The 19,319-nt window shown below is 40.8% G+C and overlaps 1 protein-coding gene across 1 annotated transcript in view; it reads right to left on the minus strand.

Moving 5' to 3' along the window:
* LOC101447085 (solute carrier family 2, facilitated glucose transporter member 2-like) overlaps positions 1–13,701 on the minus strand; it is a 43,300-nt gene extending 29,599 nt beyond the window's left edge. The window contains exon 1 of the mRNA XM_058295272.1: positions 13,385–13,701. Coding sequence (XP_058151255.1) covers positions 13,385–13,399 — 15 coding nt within the window. The 5' untranslated portion in view covers positions 13,400–13,701. The remainder of the gene's footprint in view (positions 1–13,384) is intronic.
* Between the last annotated feature and the right edge of the window lie 5,618 nt (positions 13,702–19,319).

Consider the following 19,319-nt stretch of genomic DNA (forward strand, 5'->3'; position numbering starts at 1 on the left):
ACCCCAAGACATATACTTGTCAAATTATCCAATGCTCAAGACAAAGAGAAAATCCTAAAAGCAGCAAGAGAAAAGAAAACCATCACATACAAGGGAAGCTCCATTAGATTAAGTGCTGATTTCTCATCGGAAACCATGGAGGCAAGAAGGCAGTGGTATGATATAGTCAAGATACTAAAGGAAAATTTTCCAATCAAGAATACTCTATCCAGCTAAACTAGCATGCAAACATGATGGAGAGTTCAAAATATTCGCAGACAAACAGAAACTGAAAGAGTATACCAACAAGAAACCTCCCCTTCAAGAAATTCTAAAGGGAGTTCTGCAGGAAGAAAGGAAAAAACAGGATAGGCAAAGTTGGAGGAGAGTATAAGAGCAACAACAAAAACAACAAAAGACAAAAAGAGAAGGGGAAAAAAAATACAAACAAAATATGACAAACACAAATCCAATCCAAATATGGCTAACACAAATAATTCCTTGAAAGTAATAACACTGAATGTCAACGGATTAAACACACCTATCAAAAGATTAAGACTGGGACACTGGATAAGGAAATATGACCCATCTGTATGCTGTCTACAAGAGACACATCTTAGACCCAGAGATGCATGGAGACTGAAAGTGAATGGCTGGAAAACAATCATACAAGCAAACAATAACCAAAAAAAGGCAGGAGTAACTATATTAATATCAGACAAAATAGACTTTAAATGTGAAACAATTGTGAGAGACAAAGAAGGATACTACATTTTAGTGAAAGGGAAAATCTGTCAAGATCGAACAGTCATAAATATTTATGCTCCTAACAAGGGCGCCTCTAAATATGTGAGGCAAACGCTGGAAAAACTAAGTGAAACAATAGATGCATCTACAATTATAGTGGGGGATTTTAATACACCACTATCAACTCTGGACAGAACATCTCAAAAGAGAATCACTAAAGAAACAAAACATTTGAACAGTATATTAGAGGAGCTGGATCTAATAGACATATATAGGTCATTACACCCAAACACAGCAGGATATACATTTTTCTCAAGCGCACATGGATCATACTCCAAGATAGACCATATGCTAGGCCACAAAGAAAGGCTTAATGAATTCTGAAATATTGAAATCATACAAAACAATATCTCTGACCACAGTGGAGTCAAGCTGGAAATTTGTAAGGGACAGAAGCTCAGGTTTCACACCACGATTTGGAAAATAAACAGCACACTCTTAGAAAAACAGTGGGTCAAAGAGGAAATCTCAAAAGAAATCAATGACTCCCTTGAATCAAATGATAATGGTAACACAACATACCAAAATTTATGGGATGCAGCAAAAGCAGTACTGAGAGGGAAATTTATAGCCATAAATTCATATATCAAAAAAGAAGAAAGAGGGAAAATTGAAGAACTAAATGCACATTTGAAGGAATTAGAAAAACAAAAACAAAGTAACCCAACAGGAAGAAGAAGGAAGGAAATAACAAAGATAACAGCAGAACTAAATGAAATAGAAAATAAGAAAGCACTTGAAAAGATAAACAAGACCAAGAGCTGGTTTTTTGAGAAGATCAACAAAATTGACAAACCTTTAGCGAGACTAACAAAGAAAAAAAGAGAGAAGATGCAAATACACAAAATAAGAAATGAGAAAGGCAATATCACCACTGAACCCACAGAAATAAAGACTATCATAAGAGGATACTTTGAAAAACTATATTCCAACAAAAATGACAATTTAGAGGAAATGGACAAATTCCTAGAAACACATAAGCAGCCCATATTGACAAAAGAAGAAATTGATGATCTTAACACACCAATCACAACCAGAGAGAGAGAATCAGTTATTAAAAATCTCCCAACTAAGAAGAGCCCAGGGCCAGACAGCTTCACAGGTGAATTTTACAAAACATTCCGGAAAGAACTAACACCAACCCTGCTGAAACTATTCAAAAAAATCGAAACAGAAAGAACATTGCCGAACTCCTTCTATGATGCCAACATTACCCTAGTACCAAAGCCAAACAAAGACATCACAAGAAAGGAAAATTACAGACCAATTTTTCTAATGAACCTAGACACAAAAATACTTAACAAAATACTTGCTAATTGTATTCAACAACACACTAAATGAATTATACACCACGACCAAGTGGGATTTATCCCAGGTATGCAAGGATGGTTCAACATAAGAAAATCAATCAACGTAATACACCATATAAACAGATTGAAGGAAAAAAATCACATGATTATATCCATAGATGCAGAAAAAGCATTTGACAAAATACAGCACCGTTTCTTGATAAAAACACTCCAAAAGATTGGAATACAAGGAAATTTTTTGAACATGATAAAGAGGATATACGAAAATCCTAAAGCCAACATTGTTTACAATGGAGAAATCCTAGAATCCTTCCCTCTAAACTCAGGAACAAGACAAGGATGCCCATTGTCTCCGCTCCTATTTTATATTGTCTTAGAAGTACTTGCTCGAGCACTGAGGCAAGAACCAGAAATAAAAGGCATTCAAATTGGAAAGGAAGAAGTCAAAATTTCATTATTTGCAGATGACATGATCCTATGCATAGAAAACCCTGAGAGATCTACTGCGACGGCTTGCTCGGTCGGTAGAGGTGGGGTTGCCTTGCCCCACGTTGTGCTGTGGTGGGGTTGCTTTGCCCCACGTTGGGCGCCAGCTGCGGCGGCTTGCTCGGTCGGTAGAGGTGGGGTCTGGCTGCGGACGAGGGGTCGGTCCAGCTCTGGACGAGGGGTCGGTCCCGCTTGGGACGAGGGGTCGTTCCCACTTGGGACGAGGGGTCGGTCCCACCTGGGACGAGGGGTCGGTCCGGCAGCAGACGAGGGATCGGTCTCACAAGGGGTTGCGCGGTTCGGCTGACGGGGTCGCCCGGCGAAGCCGGCAACGAAGGGGTCGCCCGGAGAAGCAGGCGACGAACTGGGGACAAGGGAGGCCAGGCCCTTGTCTGGGGCTCTCAGGACTGGAGGGCGCACGGCAGAAGAACTACCGCGGAGACAAGGTAAACACGCAAGTCCACTTTATTGAGGGAGAGGCAACAGTTTTATAGGGGCTGGGGAAGGCTGATTGGTCGAAGCCACGCCCTGTTCTGATTGGTTGCCGGTGAAAGGTCAGTGGGCGGTACCAGATGGGGGAGGGGTGGTGGTTAGGGATTGGCTGTCGCTGTTGCTGGGGGAAGGGGCAGGGTTTAGGGATTGGTGGCTGCTGTTGCTGGGGTGGAGGGCAGACTTGAGTTTCCCGCCCACGCCTGGCTGTTGCTGCTGTCGGGGGAAGGGAAAAGGGCGGGCTGGATTTTTCCGCCCACGCCTGGCTGTTGCTGCTGTCGGGGGAGGGGAAAAGGGCAGACTGGATTTTTCCGCCTACGCCTGGCTGTTGCTGCTGTCGGGGGAGGGGAAAAGGGCAGACTGGAATTTTCCACCCTGCGCCTGCACAGGGAGAAGGAAGAAGAAGGGTGCCGCCCCACAAGGCATCGGTTGGCGCCATCCGGGAGGAGGGGCGGCCGCGGAAGCATGGCTGCCGAGAAGGGGAGACCCGAGGGCACTCTGCGCCCATGCCGAGCTTCCTTCAGGGGTGGCGGTGAGTTCGACCAGCCACCCTAGTATGGGGGCAGCAGCTTGGCCTGCCGTGGCTGCTCCCCCGCCAGGCCAGCAAACCACACTTCAGCCCGAGGGGTGACCGCAATCTACAACAAAGCTTCTAGAACTCATAAATGAGTTTAGTGAAGTCGCAGGTTATAAGATCAATGCGCAAAAACCAGTAGCATTTCTGTACACCAATAATGAGCAAGATCAAGAGGAAATCAAGAAACAAATACCACTCACAATAGTAAATAAAAAAAATCAAATACTTAGGAATAAATTTAACTAAAGAGGTAAAAAACTTATACACTGAGAACTATACAAGACTGTTCAAGGAAATCAAAGAAGACCTAAATAAATGGAAGAATATTCCTTGTTCATGGATAGGAAGACTGAATATTATTAAGATGTCTATCCTACCAAAACTGATCTACACATTCAATGCAATCCCAATAAAAATCAACACAGCCTTCTTTAAGGAACTAGAAAAACTAACTATGAAATTTATTTGGAAAGGAAAGAGACCCCGAATAGCCAAAGACATACTGAAAAAGAAAAACGAAATTGGAGGAATCACACTACCTGACTTCAAAACATACTACAAAGCTATGGTGGTGAAAACAGCATGGTATTGGCATAAGGAGAGACACACAGACCAATGGAATCGAATTGAAAGCTCTGATATAGAACCTCACATATATAGCCACATAATATTCGATAAAGCCACCAAACCCTCTCAACTGGGAGAGAGTGGCCTATTCAACAAATGGTGCCTGGAGAACTGGATATCCATATGTAGAAGAATGAAAGAGGATTACCATCTCACACCTTATACAAAGATCAACTCAAGATGGATCAAAGACCTAAATATAAGAGCCAAGACCATAAAAACCTTAGAAAGCAGTGTAGGGAAACATCTACAGGACCTTGTAATAGGAAATGGATTCATGAATATCACACCAAAAGCACGAGCAGCAAAAGAACTAATAGATAAATGGGACTTCCTCAAAATTAAAGCCTTCTTCACCTCAAAGGAGTTTGTCAAGAAAGTAAAAAGGGAGCCCACATAGTGGGAGAAAATATTTGGCAACCATATATCTGATAAGAAACTTATAACTTGAATATATAAAGAACTCCTATATCTTGAAAATAAAAAGATAAACAACCCATTTAAAAAATGGGAAAAAGATTTAAACAGACACTTCTCCAAAGAAGAAATACAAATGGCTAAAAAGCACATGAAAAAAATGCTCCAAATCTCTAGCTATCAGGGAAATGCAAATGAAAACTACAATGAGATACCATCTTACACCCATAAGATTGGCAGCTATGAAAAAAACAGAAGAATACAAACGCTGGAGGATGTGAAGAAAGGGGAACACTCATCCATTGCTGGTGGGAATGCAGAAGGATCCAACCATTCTGGAGGACAGTATGGCGGTTTCGGAAAAAACTAGCCATAGATTTGCCATATGACCCAGCAATACCACTGCTGGGTATATACCCAGCAGAACTGAAAACAAGGACACAAACCAATATATGTACACCAATGTTCATAGGAGCATTGTTCACTATTGCCAAAAGTTGGAATCAACCCAAATGCCCATCAACAGATGAGTGGATCAATAAAATGTGGTATATACACACAATGGAATACTACTTGGCTGTAAGAAGAAATACACTACAAACACACGTGATAACATGGATGAATCTTGAGAACCTTATGTTGAGTGAAGCAACCCAGGCATTGAAGGACAAATACTACATGACCTCAATGATATGAAATAAGCAAGCTGCCTCAGAGAGCAAGAGACTGAACGATAGGCTTACAGGTAATCGGGGGGTGGAGGAAGGATGTGAGCCGACGTCTGCAGGGGTGGAATTTATGATGAGCTGGTGGTAAGTATGAACACAAAGAAGAGATAAAATGGGGGCAAGGGGTTGCCTTTTGGAGGGGCTTTGCGGGTTTGAGGGTGGCTGGGGATGGGCAGAATGGGTAATATTGCCCAAAAGTTGGGGAGGTAGGGGTAGCATACGAACATAGGAGAGTGTCAGGTGTTGGTGGAGAGTAAAGTGCCGAGAAAATCGTATCAAAATATAATTAAGAGGGTTACCTGTTTAGAATGCTTGGAGGGGATGGGCCGATGCGGGACGGGCTACTGGGGAATGTCTGAATGCTCATTTTGCCAGAGTGGGTGGCACCTTTGGGTAGTGACCCAAGTAGTGAGAGTGGGGGTGGACCCACATCCTGGGGAGGACTAATGCCATCAAATAGAGGGAACTGTATCTCTCGAGAGAAAGGGTGGCTCCCAGGGCATTGGGGCAGATAAGCAAGTTAGGCCCTGAACACTATTCCAACTATCTCTGGACGTGGCTCCTCAGGAAACGGAGGTTGGCTGTCACTGTGGGCACCAAGGTGGATGGGAAAATGGATGTTAAATGTGTGGAACCAAGGTAAATGGGGGGTAAGAGAGGAGTTTCACGAGAGTACACAAGGATGGATATAAAACATGTAATATTACACCATAACATATAGGAGACGACAGACTGATAATGTAAACCATAATGTAAAACATAGGATAACTAAAAAATTAGAAAACTGTGTATCCTAAAGTATGCACCGCAATGTAAGCACAGATGTCACCTTGTTTGAAAGCTATTGTCTCAGACTCTGTACATCACTTTAAGTAAATATGATGTGAATAGGGTGTAAGAGTATCGCTGTGGAAGGGAAAAGGTTTTGTGGTGGATGTGTGGGAGTGCTGTATATTATATATATGAATTGCTGTGGTCTAGGGCTCTTGTTAAGAGAAGTTCAATAATTAGGGGAAAAAAAAAGAAAAAGTAGGATGTAGAATTTTTTCCAAGTCAACACATATTTTATATCTCACCTTTAAACCCATCGTTATATGCCATTTTGCTAGTAAGGGATCCTGACATTATATTGGGCTTCAATTTTCAGGAAGTTCTGGATCACAGAGTGGTTCAACAATGGCAGTAGAGGAATACTGGTATAGGATACTATTGACAGGTGATATATGGTTGACAGGGAGCTATACAGGACATATGTCCAGGGTGCATGGTAATGTTTGGATATACTCATAGTGGCAACAATTAAAAACTACAGCTGGGGGGGTACTGGGTTCCTGGCTGGTGGTGCTCTGTCGTGGTCCCTAGGGGAGCAGCGACAGTCTCCCAGGTGCAGTGGCAAGGACCGGGAAGGAATGAGCGTCCAACAGTGAGCCCCTGACGCTAATGACTATGCTTGTGAGCTGATATCCCTGAAATAAGAACAAGGCATAGAGCAGCATTGTGCCTGGGAATTTCCTCCTGACAGCCTTCATGTTACTCAAATGTGGCCAGTCTCGAAGCCAAACTCAGCATGTAAATGCAATACCTTCCCCCCAGCGTGGGACATGACACCCGGGTTGAGCCTCCCTGGCACCAAGGGATCACTATCAACTACCAACTGATGATGCAACTGGAAAATGACCTTGAATGGAAGGTTCAATGCAGATCAGCAGAATATCCCTGTCTACATAAAATAATATGACTTTAAAATGCTGTTTGACCTAATGTAAGGGGGAAATGGAAAGGAGAAATGAGTTTATATGGCTACGAGCCTCTAAAAAAGAGTCTGGAGGCTGTCAGAAGGATTGCCCTTATGCACAACTGAGCAGAGTCTAAGAGACAGATAAAGTAGATACAACCCCCAGGTATTGGTTCCTTTGAGGGCTAAAGAGACCCATGGGTGCTATGGTCATGGCAGATGGGGTTAACTGCCATGTCAGATGGCTCTTCTTTGGAGCTGATGTTTATGCGTGATGAATCTGGACTCAGATGGGATCTCTCTTCATAAGACTTTCATGCTACTGTGCTGGAGTAGTAGTTGGTGTTGGGGTTTAAGATATATTTAGGGGATCTGAATCTCTGGACTGACAATGTGATAGCCAGGCCCTGAGCCTCAACAGACTCCAGCACCTACAATCTGATTTATTGGACTCACCTCACTCAGCTAAGATGGAGTTGAAGAAGGACAACCACCACACCATGGAGCCTAGAGTGCCTACAACTGAAAGCGGGAGGATTGCATCCAGTATCCATGTGGAATCTGAGCCTCCTCTTGACATAGAGGTGCAATGGACACAACCAATCCAATGTCCACAGAGAAAAGGTGGCATTGGAGTGGGAAAAGTGGACATGGTGGCTAATGTGTATGGGGAATGGCAGGAAGAGACGAGATGTGGAGGCGTCTTTGGGACTTGGAGCTGCCCTGGATGGTGCTTCAGGGGCAATCACCGGACATTGTAAATCCTCACAGGGCCCACTGGATGGAATGGGGGAGAGTATGGGCCATGATGTGGACCACTGACCATGAGGTGCAGAGGTGCCCAGAGATGTACTTACCAAATGCAATGGATGTGTCATGATGATGGGAATGAGTGTTGCTGGGGGGGGGGGGGGAGTGGTGGGGTGGGGGTGGTGGGGTTGAATGGGTCCTCATATATATTTTTTTAATGTAATATTTTTACAAAATCAATTTTAAAAAAAATCCATAAAAAATAAATAAAATTGATGTAAAATTAAAAAAAAATTAAAGAGTATGGTATAAAGTCAGAACTTTGTTGAATAAATGAATGAACAAATAGCTCATATCAGTCTAGATTCCAGTAGCCATTCTTTCCTTTAGTGTGACCCAAGCCACTTCATCTGTAGCAGCTCCAGTTTTTCTTGGATGTGGGAGATGGATGTAATTCCCCCAACTCCATCATATAGAATGGCTTCTTAACCAGAACTCCTCATTCCCCAATCAAGATAGAAATCAGAAATTTCAAAGCATCATCATCAACAAAGTATTATCACAGAACCACATGACAGAGCCTTTGAAGGTGTGTAGCCAAATGGTTCTAAAACCAGAATCTGCTTGAAGAGCAGGGATTAAGAATATGTAGGTTTACAAAGTTGCAATCTTTCTGCTACTTCGTAATTAATTACTGATAGTACCTATGCAGACTACCCCTCTCAACAACTTCCTTCCCTGAAAGAAAGAACTCAAGAGCTGAGTGAAACAATGTATGATATGATATGGTGATATGATATTATATATATATATATATAATCCCAAAATGTATATATACATATGTTTATGTATAAATAAATATAAACAATATATAATATACAAGCACATTTCTCTCTTTCTTTCTTACATATGGTGTATGTGATCACCAGAGATCTTTGAATTATCTTATAAATTATAAGTAGACATCTAAAACTCAGTGGCTCAGACATCCAAAGCCAGGATGGGATTCTATTCATTTGGTTGGTGGTTTGTCTCCAAATCCTTCTTCTTCTCAAGCTGTTTTCAAATAGATAACATCATCCTATTCAAAGGTAGTAACCCTTTTCAGCAGTGATGGAAATAGTAACAGCCTTGTCAGGGCTTAACCCACCTCTCTCATAATCTCCATCAGCTACCCCTCCCCAGTTCTTTGTTGTGGATAATCTGATGTTTGGTGCAGTGCAAACACAGCTTCAGGGTCTAATATTGATTATTTACATTTACTAGGACATGTCAGGCATCCTATTCAGTGATTTACATGGATAATCTCATCTAGTCTTTGTATTCGTGTTCTATTGCTAACATAACAAACCATCATAAACCTGGCGGCTTAAACAATGCAAATGTATTATCTTACATGCTGAAGGTCTGAAGTCTGGTATAGGTCTCAGTGGACTAAAATCAAGATGTCAGCAGGCTGTGCTCCTTTCTGGAGCCTCTGGAGTAGAATTTGGGTTGAGAGTAGAATTCAGTTCCTTGTGGATGTAGGACCAAGGTCCCCATTTATTAATACTCTTGGCCGTAAACCAAGGACCGTTCTCAGCTCTAGAGGCCACTGCATTCCTTGACTAATGGCATCATTCTTCCATTTTCATAGCAGCAATGGGCAGGTCAAGTCCTTCCCCCCTGTCATCTCTGATCCTGACTACAGCAGGGAAAGCACCTCTCCTTTTAAGGACTTGTGTGAGTACATCAGGCCTCCGCAATAATCCGGGATAACTTCCCCATGTCAAGGCCTCTAATGTTAATCACATGTGCAAAGTCTCCTTTGCCATGTAGGGCATGATCTGTTCCTGGGTTTTGAGAACCAGGGTGTGGAAATCCTTGGAGGGTTGTTATTCATCAGTAGTATCTCCATTTTATGGATGACTAGTTACGTTAAGGTTTCACTGCTAGTAAACTGTTGAGTAATGACTTCAATCCAGAGCCTATACTTTCAACTACTTGGTTCTTCTGCAACGTTGATTGGTCAAAACCAGATGTTCAAAATTCTAGAACATTTAAAAACCTAGGAACATAATCTTTCCAAATTAGGGGAAAATTTTACTGCATATATCTATAGAATTTTGTCCACTGTAATGTTGAAGCCAAATCACTGAAACCCACAAATCCCAAGTGCTTTTTCCCACCACCCACTTCACAAATCTCTTTCCCCTTCTCCTACCCATAGAAATCTTTTGAATGTCTCAGAGAGAAAACCTGAGGGTGTAAAACCTACTCAACTGTTCATCTGTGATTGAGCAATAGTAGGACCTTAGGGTCCTCCCACCACCAAGCCCAGGGCAATGACACACCTGCCCAGTCTCTTCCCTCTATCTCCTCTTCTTCCTTGTGGCAGAGAGTCTTCTTATATTTTGTCACTTAGCACCTGCTATGTCCTACTCCATCCCTGGTTGTCTTTTTGTGTGTGTAAGTTCTGGCTCTCTGCCACTTTCCTTATCAGATAATAATATAGTTCTTTTTATCCCATTTTAAGAATCCCACCAGTGACCACAACAATGGTGGGCTACGGAAATGGGAACTGGGGGTGAAGGTGGTACCTGCAGTAGATTTGCTTCCCCATAATCTCCATCAGCCTCCTGCTTTATGCACGAAATGCACAATCTCAGTCACAACAGTGTTAGCTGTCCTTACATTATTTTGATAAAAATAAAAGTTAATTTTCAAAGACAGATGTACTCTGGAGCTCCCACATTATTCTCTTCCAACCAGATGGTTCTTGCTAAGTCCTTCCTATAGAAATCCTGGGACTTCCTCCATGATCAATTCTTATGTGAAAGCAGGGGCTCTTAACTTTTTTGTTCCAGCAACCTCTTTACTAGTCAGGTGAAAACCAGGGACCTCTTACTAAGTCCACACTATACTGTGCATTATTTAATAAATATATCACACCCACACCAACATATCCCCACAAGAATAAGGTGGTTTTTATGAATTTCAGTTCAACCTCACGGACCTCTTGTTAAGAACCCGTGTGTCATAGGGATAACAAAAATAACTGTGAAGAACTAGGAAAGTTTTGAAATGTGGAGAGACCCAGGAGTGTGTTAGAGTCACTGTTCTGACTTCTTTTCAGAGTTAACACTGGTGCTGTCCACCAGAGCCTGCAGTCCCCCATTTTAATCCCTCAAGAAAGATATTTCCTCTAGCTGGCCAGGTAAATAGCAATAGATGTTCTCTACAACTCTAAGCAGGTCTCTTGAATTTCTCAGAAATGTCAAGTAAAGTGATAATCCCAAATATACGAGTCTTGGGAATATATGATTGCATTCACTTTTGCTTTTTTTTTTTTTTTTCCATTTACCTCTTCTTTTCAGGTTTAATTTTCCTCTCTGAACTCCAAGTAAACTGTCTCCTTGCTTTCCACCTTTCTTTCTCCAACATTGTGAAATGAAAAATACTGATCTTCATAGTCAAACCTCCTATGTTACTTTGGCATTAGATAGGTCAGAGTAAGGTTTTGTTTATGAAAGGGGAAGTTTCTGAAAATGACTAAGTGTGAGTAAACTCTGTTGACCCACTGCCATTCAATCTAATTAGTGTCCAAGTGGTTGACACAAGTATAGTGCATAATAGCTAATGACAACAGTGAGGATTTAGGATCTTACTCTCTCCAGGGTTAGGTTCTAAGTGGTTTGCTTGTATTAACTCACTCACTTCTCTCCACAGCCTTGTAGGTAAGGATTATAACCATCATTTCACTTGTTGGGAAACTGATATGGAAAGGTTAAGTGACTTGTCCAAAGGCCACACAGCTAGTAAGTGGCAGATCTTCAAATCTTTTCTCTTAATCATTTCACAGACTATGATGTCTGTACTTTTAAAAGACCATGTGATTTAGAGCTTAATAATTTTAAGGTGGAGAAACTAGATTCCATATCCAATTACAATATATGCTGCTGGGCAAATATGGGAGGGTAGATTAGGCAAGTGGCTCAACCTTAAAACAAAATGTGTTTAATTTATGTTTTGGAAGCCAAATGGGTTTCATGAGATAAACAGAAGTTGACTCAAGAGGCAGAAAGTATAGGTGAGTCCCAGGCAGGCCCCTATCTTCTCTGAGCCTCAGTTTCTTTGCCTATAAATTAGGTATATTAATAGGTAACACATGGGGATATTGTAAAGACTAAGTAAAATTTAAAATGTGACCTGCCAATAAACAGTGAAAGGGCTATAAAACAATTGCATCTTCAGTCACATCATCATCTCATTAGTTGCATGTTCTAAATAATGGTTACTACAGCTACTGATGTCTACCACATCAGCCTTTCACTCATCACCAGTGATTTTCACAATAACATTATGAAGTACATCAAATTAGCTCCATTTTACAGGTCTCAGAAAGGGTTAAGTGGCACTCCCAACACCACACAGCTAGTAAATGGCAAATACTCTGGTACTGGAACCCAGAGTGGATGTTCTTAAGCCCCGACTAGTGAATTTTCAGCAGTACTGGTTTGCCAGGTAGGAGGAGAAGCTTATACCCTTCTTCTCTAAACCATGTGCTGGGAAAACCTAAACCAAAGATGAATTTGCACTCAACTGTGGAAAAGACCAGGGGTGCACTGAATCATAGTTTTCAAACTTAAAGGGACCTTGAGGGCAGATCTTAGTACAATCCCTTCATTTTTCAGTTAAAGCAACAGGTCCCCACAGGCAAGCTGCCTGTCTCCAGCACACAGCACATTACTTAGCATATTCAGAAGGAGAACCCAGGTCTTCAGCCCCGCAGTCCAGTGCTTTGCTCATTTTTTTCAAGTTCTGGGCAGATTCACAAAGCTAAGAAATACTGCACTTCCCATTGGCTCTCATTCTTCATGAGTTCCACTATTAGACAATTATCTCCTCAAAAGTCCTACCACACAACCACACAATTTCTAAAGCAGCATAAGGGAATTTCACTATAGTTTTATGAATGTAGCATTGCTACAATAATGTGATCTAATATCCATCCAATTTTCAAAAATTTCCAACTGTTCCTTCTATCTTCTTTCTTCCTCCTTCCATATTCCAATCCAAGATCATTGCACTTAATTGTCAGGTCTTCTTAGTCTCCTTTAATTTAGAACAGTACTTCCATCTCTTTTGTCTCTAATACATTGAAATCTTTGAAGAGCCCAGAAAAGTTGTCACGATTACATTCACAATTATCAGATTTTTTGTTTGTTTGTTTGTTTGTTTGTTTGCACACCTTCAGTAATATGGTTACACAGATTCACTTGAGAAAAAGTTATGGAGGCTAGTTAGAAAACGAAGCAAACATCTTTCAAACCCAGCTTACAGCAGCCAAATGAACTATCCTTTGGCTAGACAAATAGAAGCTTTTTACCTATGATCACTACACCCAACATCCCAAGAATACTCTGTATATTCACTGACATGAACAATTTCCTTATTCATTTTCACAAAGCCAGTTTCAAAATGAACAATGCTGCTTTACCTTATTGCCTGTCATTTTATGGGGTGGGAGTCCTCCTCTTACTTCCAGGTCCTGTAGAGCGTGGTGCTACAAGCCTCGGGGTAGCCACTTTGACTTTCTTGCACTTTCTGCTCTCCTCTCACTTTCGGCAGGGGAAGCATATGCCCAACAGTCACAGCAGTCTATATTCAAGGGACAATTCCTTAGCAATCATTTCACAAAGGCAAGGCATTCTGTGGGAAAGAGACTTTATCCCGCCGTCATAAACGTTACGATTTATCTCTGCTTAGCTTTTGAACCTTCCCTCTGAGCAGTGTTATTGGCCTTAAGAGAGGCGTGGGGCGGGTGAGTCTTTAACTTCGCGAGCTTGATGCCATCCCGTGCACAACGCCGCCAGGAGCTGTTCTCCTCTCCCATTGGGAGAGCCAGCTGCCACTCACTAACGGGGGTGGGACCTTGAGCCGCCGGGACCGTCTTCTCGGGTTTAGCGACTCTTTCTCCAGGGCTGCTTTTGCTGAAAAGTGAGTGTCAGAGCATTATTTAAGGATGGGCTGCAACTTTACCTCCCGTGCAGGAAGGAGAGATTCAGTAACATTGAATTGGTTGAGTTAGGCCTCGGAGAACTGATGTTGGATTTCAGCGTCGCGGGAGAGTTTGCCTTAGCGCCCACCCGAGGAGTGCGGGTCTGGGTTGCAATTGGGTGTCTGGGCGTTTCCTGGCAGTGGGACTCTGCCAGGCTTTTCGCGCTTTGCTGCTGGGGTGGGGGAACTCGGGGAGGTGCGCCAGTGCCCAGATCGCCCAGAGACCAACGCTGGACATGATGAAACCACCTCTGTGCTTGTTCTTTTGGTTTCATACATTAAGCTCCTCAGGTCACATTCTGTTTATCGTTGATTAATCTTATTAATTAGTGGATGCCAACAGCTCAAGTGCTGACAGGTTCTCAGGGCAGACAAGATTCCCCCTCCTGTTTTAAAAATTCATTTCCTTCCCAAAAATGGGGAGGAAAACCCCAGCTACCTCAGCAGAATGCATTCCTCTCTGATTGGGTCAGTCGTGGGTAAAGTGCCAGAGAATCTCTGGAGAACCAAATCAAATGACTTCAAACCGGCCTCAACCAAGAGTGCAAGAGAACATCAGAAGGTTCCAGTCCCATAAAGAAGGCAATTGTATTTTTTTCCAGTATTTTCCCTTTAAAAAATTTATTCAAGTATGTCACTATCACTCATACGTAAATGTATATAAATAATAAGTGTATAGTGAAAGTTGTGAATTAACAAAATAAACGTACATAACATCTTGTAGGACTCTTATACCCTACCACTGATACCTTGCACTGTCATGAAACATTTTTAACTAATGATGTAAAAGCATCCTAAAATTTGTACACTAACCAAAGTATCTTACATTTGGTGTATTTTCCCCCCAACTCACCCTATTATTATTATTATTTCTATCATTCATACATGAACATAAACAAACAATAAGTGTATAGTAACAGTGTGAATTTAAAAGCAAACACGCATAACATCATATCATAGTCCTATACATAAACCCACCACTAAAACCTTGTACTGTTGTGAGACACTTGTTACAAATTATGAAAGAATATCATCAAAATCTTACTACTAACTATAGTCCATATCTAACATTTGGTGTATTTTCCTCCAACTTGCCCTATTATTATTTTAAATATATTTTTATTAAAGAAACTGTGAACTTATAAAACATGTGCATGTACAGAATTCCCATACAGCACCCTTTCATCAACACACCGCATGGTAGTGGAATATTTGTTACAGATTATGAGATAATATCATCAGAGTATTACCACTAACCATTATCCAGGACATATATTTGGTACACTTTTTCCATACTCCCCCATTATTCAAGGGACGAATAATGCATCTTTGGCATAGATGCATGAATATTACAGTATTGCTGTTAACTGCAGTCTTTAGGCCACTCCAGTTGTATTTTTTCCATGTTTCTCCACATTCCCATACCCTGCAATAGTGATGTATATCTGCTCTAGCTCACAAAGGTCACTCTTGCCTCTGTAACATCAACCACAATTCTCATCCACCACTGAGTTTACTGTTTTATTCAGTTCCTAGATTATTCTCTAGCTTCTTTCAATTGAAATGTACATTCCTCGACTACCCTTTCCAGCCACATTCCCTTTTATAAACCAGCTGTTACTCACTAAAATGTGTTACCATCATTTTTGAAAGACAATCTTGTCATATATAAGATTCTTGGCTGGAAGTTTTTCTCTTGCTGTATCCTAAATATGTAATACCGCTGTCTTCTTGCCTCCATGGTTTCTGATGAAAACTCGGCATTTAATCATATTCAGTATCCCTTTTATGTTTTGCACTGCTTTTCTCTTGCTGCTTTCAGAATTATCTCTGACTTTGGCATCTGACATTCTGATTAGTATGTGTCTCAGAGTTGGTCTATTCAAATAGATTAGGATGGTAGTACATTGTGCTTCTTGGACATTCTCAATAAAGTTGGGGAATTTTCTATCATTATTTATTTAACTATTCCTCCTGTGCCTTTTCCCTTCTCTTCTCCTTCTGGGACACCCATAACACATATGTCTGCATGTCTCTTGCTGTTGTTGAGTTCCCTGAGACCTTGCTATAATCCCTTGGTACCAGGGAGTCCTATCTCTGGGAGTCATGTCCCATGCTGAGGGGAAGGCATTTAATATGCTGAGTTTGACTTAGAGAGAGGCCATTTTTGAGCAACAAGGAGACTCTCATGATATAACTCTTAGGCACCCTATAATACTAGGCTGAGTTTCAATTTTAGAAGTAAAGTTTTATAAGTACAGTCTTCAATATCAAGGGCACTTCAGTGGACCATCCTTCTTCACTAGTCACTGCCCCTGTACTCATGGGGTTTTTGCTGTTCCATTAGAGAATGAGGCAGAGTTCCCCAGGATGGGAATTCAATATTCTTTCAGTTATTGTATGAATCTCTACCCACCAATACAGTGCCCTATGAACACTTGAGCACATTATATGCCTTATATATATGTCCCAGGTGAGCCTCCTCATGCATCCCCCATCACTGACCCTGCACCAATAATGCTCCCCAGCTAGAGTTGTAACCCTTCTGTGATCCAAAACTTCTTCAAAAATGAAGCCAACCAAATAATGAAGTAGAGTTAAACAATGAAATAGGATTGATAGTTTTAAAAATAAGATACAAAAAATTTTAGAAATTTAAAATTTGGAATAAAAATAATGAAAAAATATTAAGACAAAAATTTTTACTTTGTCTTTCATTGCTATAAGATCTGTTGTCTCATATGTACAGTGACATTTTCTTCTGTTTATTTCCCAAATGTCTTATTATTTTCATTTTGTCTTCAAAGAAGTTTTAGGTTACCCAACATCCTCCCTCCTTTTCCCTTCCCCTATTAATATTTTACACATGGATAGTACATTTGTTACAATTGATATGCAATATTAAAACATTGTTACTAACCATGGTCAATGATTCTCATTATGGTTTACACTTTGGACCATGCACTTTTATAAATTTTGATAAATTTAACTTGGCCTGTATCCATCATTGCAAGATCATGGAGGACAATTCCATTGCTCCCTAATTTCCCATGTTCCATCTATTCTATTCCTCCATCCCCCTCTCCATAGGACCCACAGCAAACACCAAGCTTCACTACTTGAAGAACAAGATTCATAGTTACTTGCAAGATTGAGGACTTGAATTGAGGCCTGTCGTCCCGTGTTTGGTACTGCCTATGCTCTCAAGAGATTCCTGCACATCTAAAATAACAGGACTCTCCAGGATGGGAGTTCCACCTTTGTGCACACTATGCAGTTCTCCACCAACTGATATAACCCATTATGACAAGATGAACAGTCACACACTCCCTAGGGTCCTGCCCCAGGTGCAACCAGTCCCAAATGCTCCCCACATCCACACTTAAATCAGTAACCCTCCCTTGCCACATTTGCAAAAAGAACATTCCCAACATTGCAGTTTCAACCACATACTTGTAAATCTACAGAGTTCACTTGCTCCATCCCACAGACCTCCCCCCAATTCCATGGACAGCCAAATACACTGTCCCCACCCTATCCTCCTCCCAAACCAGTAACACCTGGGTCAACAGTATCACTACACCCCTGTCTTATCCTATTCACTCCACAACTACTCACTTCCACCTTATCATAGATTTCCCCCATATGAGTGTTGGCTCACAACCCTCTTCTCCCTTTCTGTTTCCTGTAAACCTATCTCCCAGACTCTAGCTCAGTGAGTCTGCTCAATTTGCTTAATTCATATTAGTGATGTCATGGAATATTTGCTGTGTAATATTCCATTGTATATATATACCAAATTTTATTTATTCATTCATCTGTTGGTGGACATTTGGGTTGTTTCCAACTTTGGCAATAGTTAATAATGATGCTATGAAGGTTGGTGTGCATATATCTGTTCATGTCCCTGCTTTCAATTCTTCTGGGCATATACCTAGTGAGATTGCTGGACCATATGGCAGTTCTATAGTTAGCTTCTTGAGGTACTGCCAAACTGTCCTCCATAATGTCTGTACCATTCAACATTCCCACCAGCAGTGGATCAGGTTTCCCATTCCTCCACATCCTCTCCAACACTTGTCCTCTATTTTTTAATAGCCACCCATCAAATGGGTATAATTTGATAGCTCATTGTGGGGTTTTTTTGCAATTCCCTAATACCTAGTGATGTGGAGCATCTTTTCATGTACGTTTTAGCCATTTGTATTTCTTCTTTGTAGAAGTGACTATTTAAATCACTTGCCCATTTTTTTTATTGAAATATATCAGTCATGCATAAAGATACATAAGCAATAAATGAATAATAGTTGTGAACTTACAAAACAAACATACATAACATCAAACAAACATATATAACATCTCACCCTACCACCAATAACTTGCATTGTTTTTAACTTTTTTAACTAATGATTAAGAGCATTGTCAAAATATTACTACTAAACAAAGTAGTTTTCCCTAACCAATCTGATGATTATTATCTTTATATCATTTATATATAAACATACATAAACAATTAAGTGTATAGTAAAGATTGTGAACTTACAAAGCAAACTTGCATAACATTATTCAGGGGCCCATACATCAACCCTCCACCAACATCTTGTATTTTCATGAGACGTTTGTTACAAACCATGAAAGAACATAGTCAAAATCTTACTACTAATCATAGTTCTTTTCTTACATTTGGTGTGTTTTTCCCCTAACTAACCCTATTATAATTTTTTAAATATATATTTTATGATAGAAGTAAACTTATAAAACATTCATGCACATGTGCAGAATTCCCAAACAACACCTCTCCATCAACACACCACATTGTGGTGTGTCATTTGTTACAAATAAAATATCATCTGATTATTGCCATGTCCATAGTGTACATTTGGCTCCACATTTTCCACAATGCCTCATTATCAACACAATACCTCTTTTGCATAGATGCAAGAATATTATGTTATCACTACTAACCACAGCCCATAGGTCACTCCAGCTGTATTTTTCCCATGCTTCTCCACATTCCCAACACCCTGCAGTAGTGAGATACATTTGTTCTAGCTAACAAAGGACACTCTTGCATCTGTATCATCAATCACAATTCTCACCCACCTCTTGGTTTACTGTGCTATCCAATTCCTAGATTATTCTCAAGCATTCTGTCAACTGCCATTTATATATCTAGACTTCCATTTCAATCACATCTCCATTTATAAACTAGCTGTTACTTTGTGCTACCATCCACTCTATACATTTCCACACTTTTACAGTAAAGGTAATTAAAACTTCTGCATACATTAAACATCAGTAGTCCACTCAGTCCTTCTCTTATCTCCTTTAAGAATCCACCACCTACCACCAGGTCTTGAAGATTATTCCAATAA

Source organism: Dasypus novemcinctus, chromosome 4 (genome assembly GCF_030445035.2).
Source record: "Dasypus novemcinctus isolate mDasNov1 chromosome 4, mDasNov1.1.hap2, whole genome shotgun sequence".
In the NCBI taxonomy this organism is placed as follows: domain Eukaryota; kingdom Metazoa; phylum Chordata; class Mammalia; order Cingulata; family Dasypodidae; genus Dasypus; species Dasypus novemcinctus.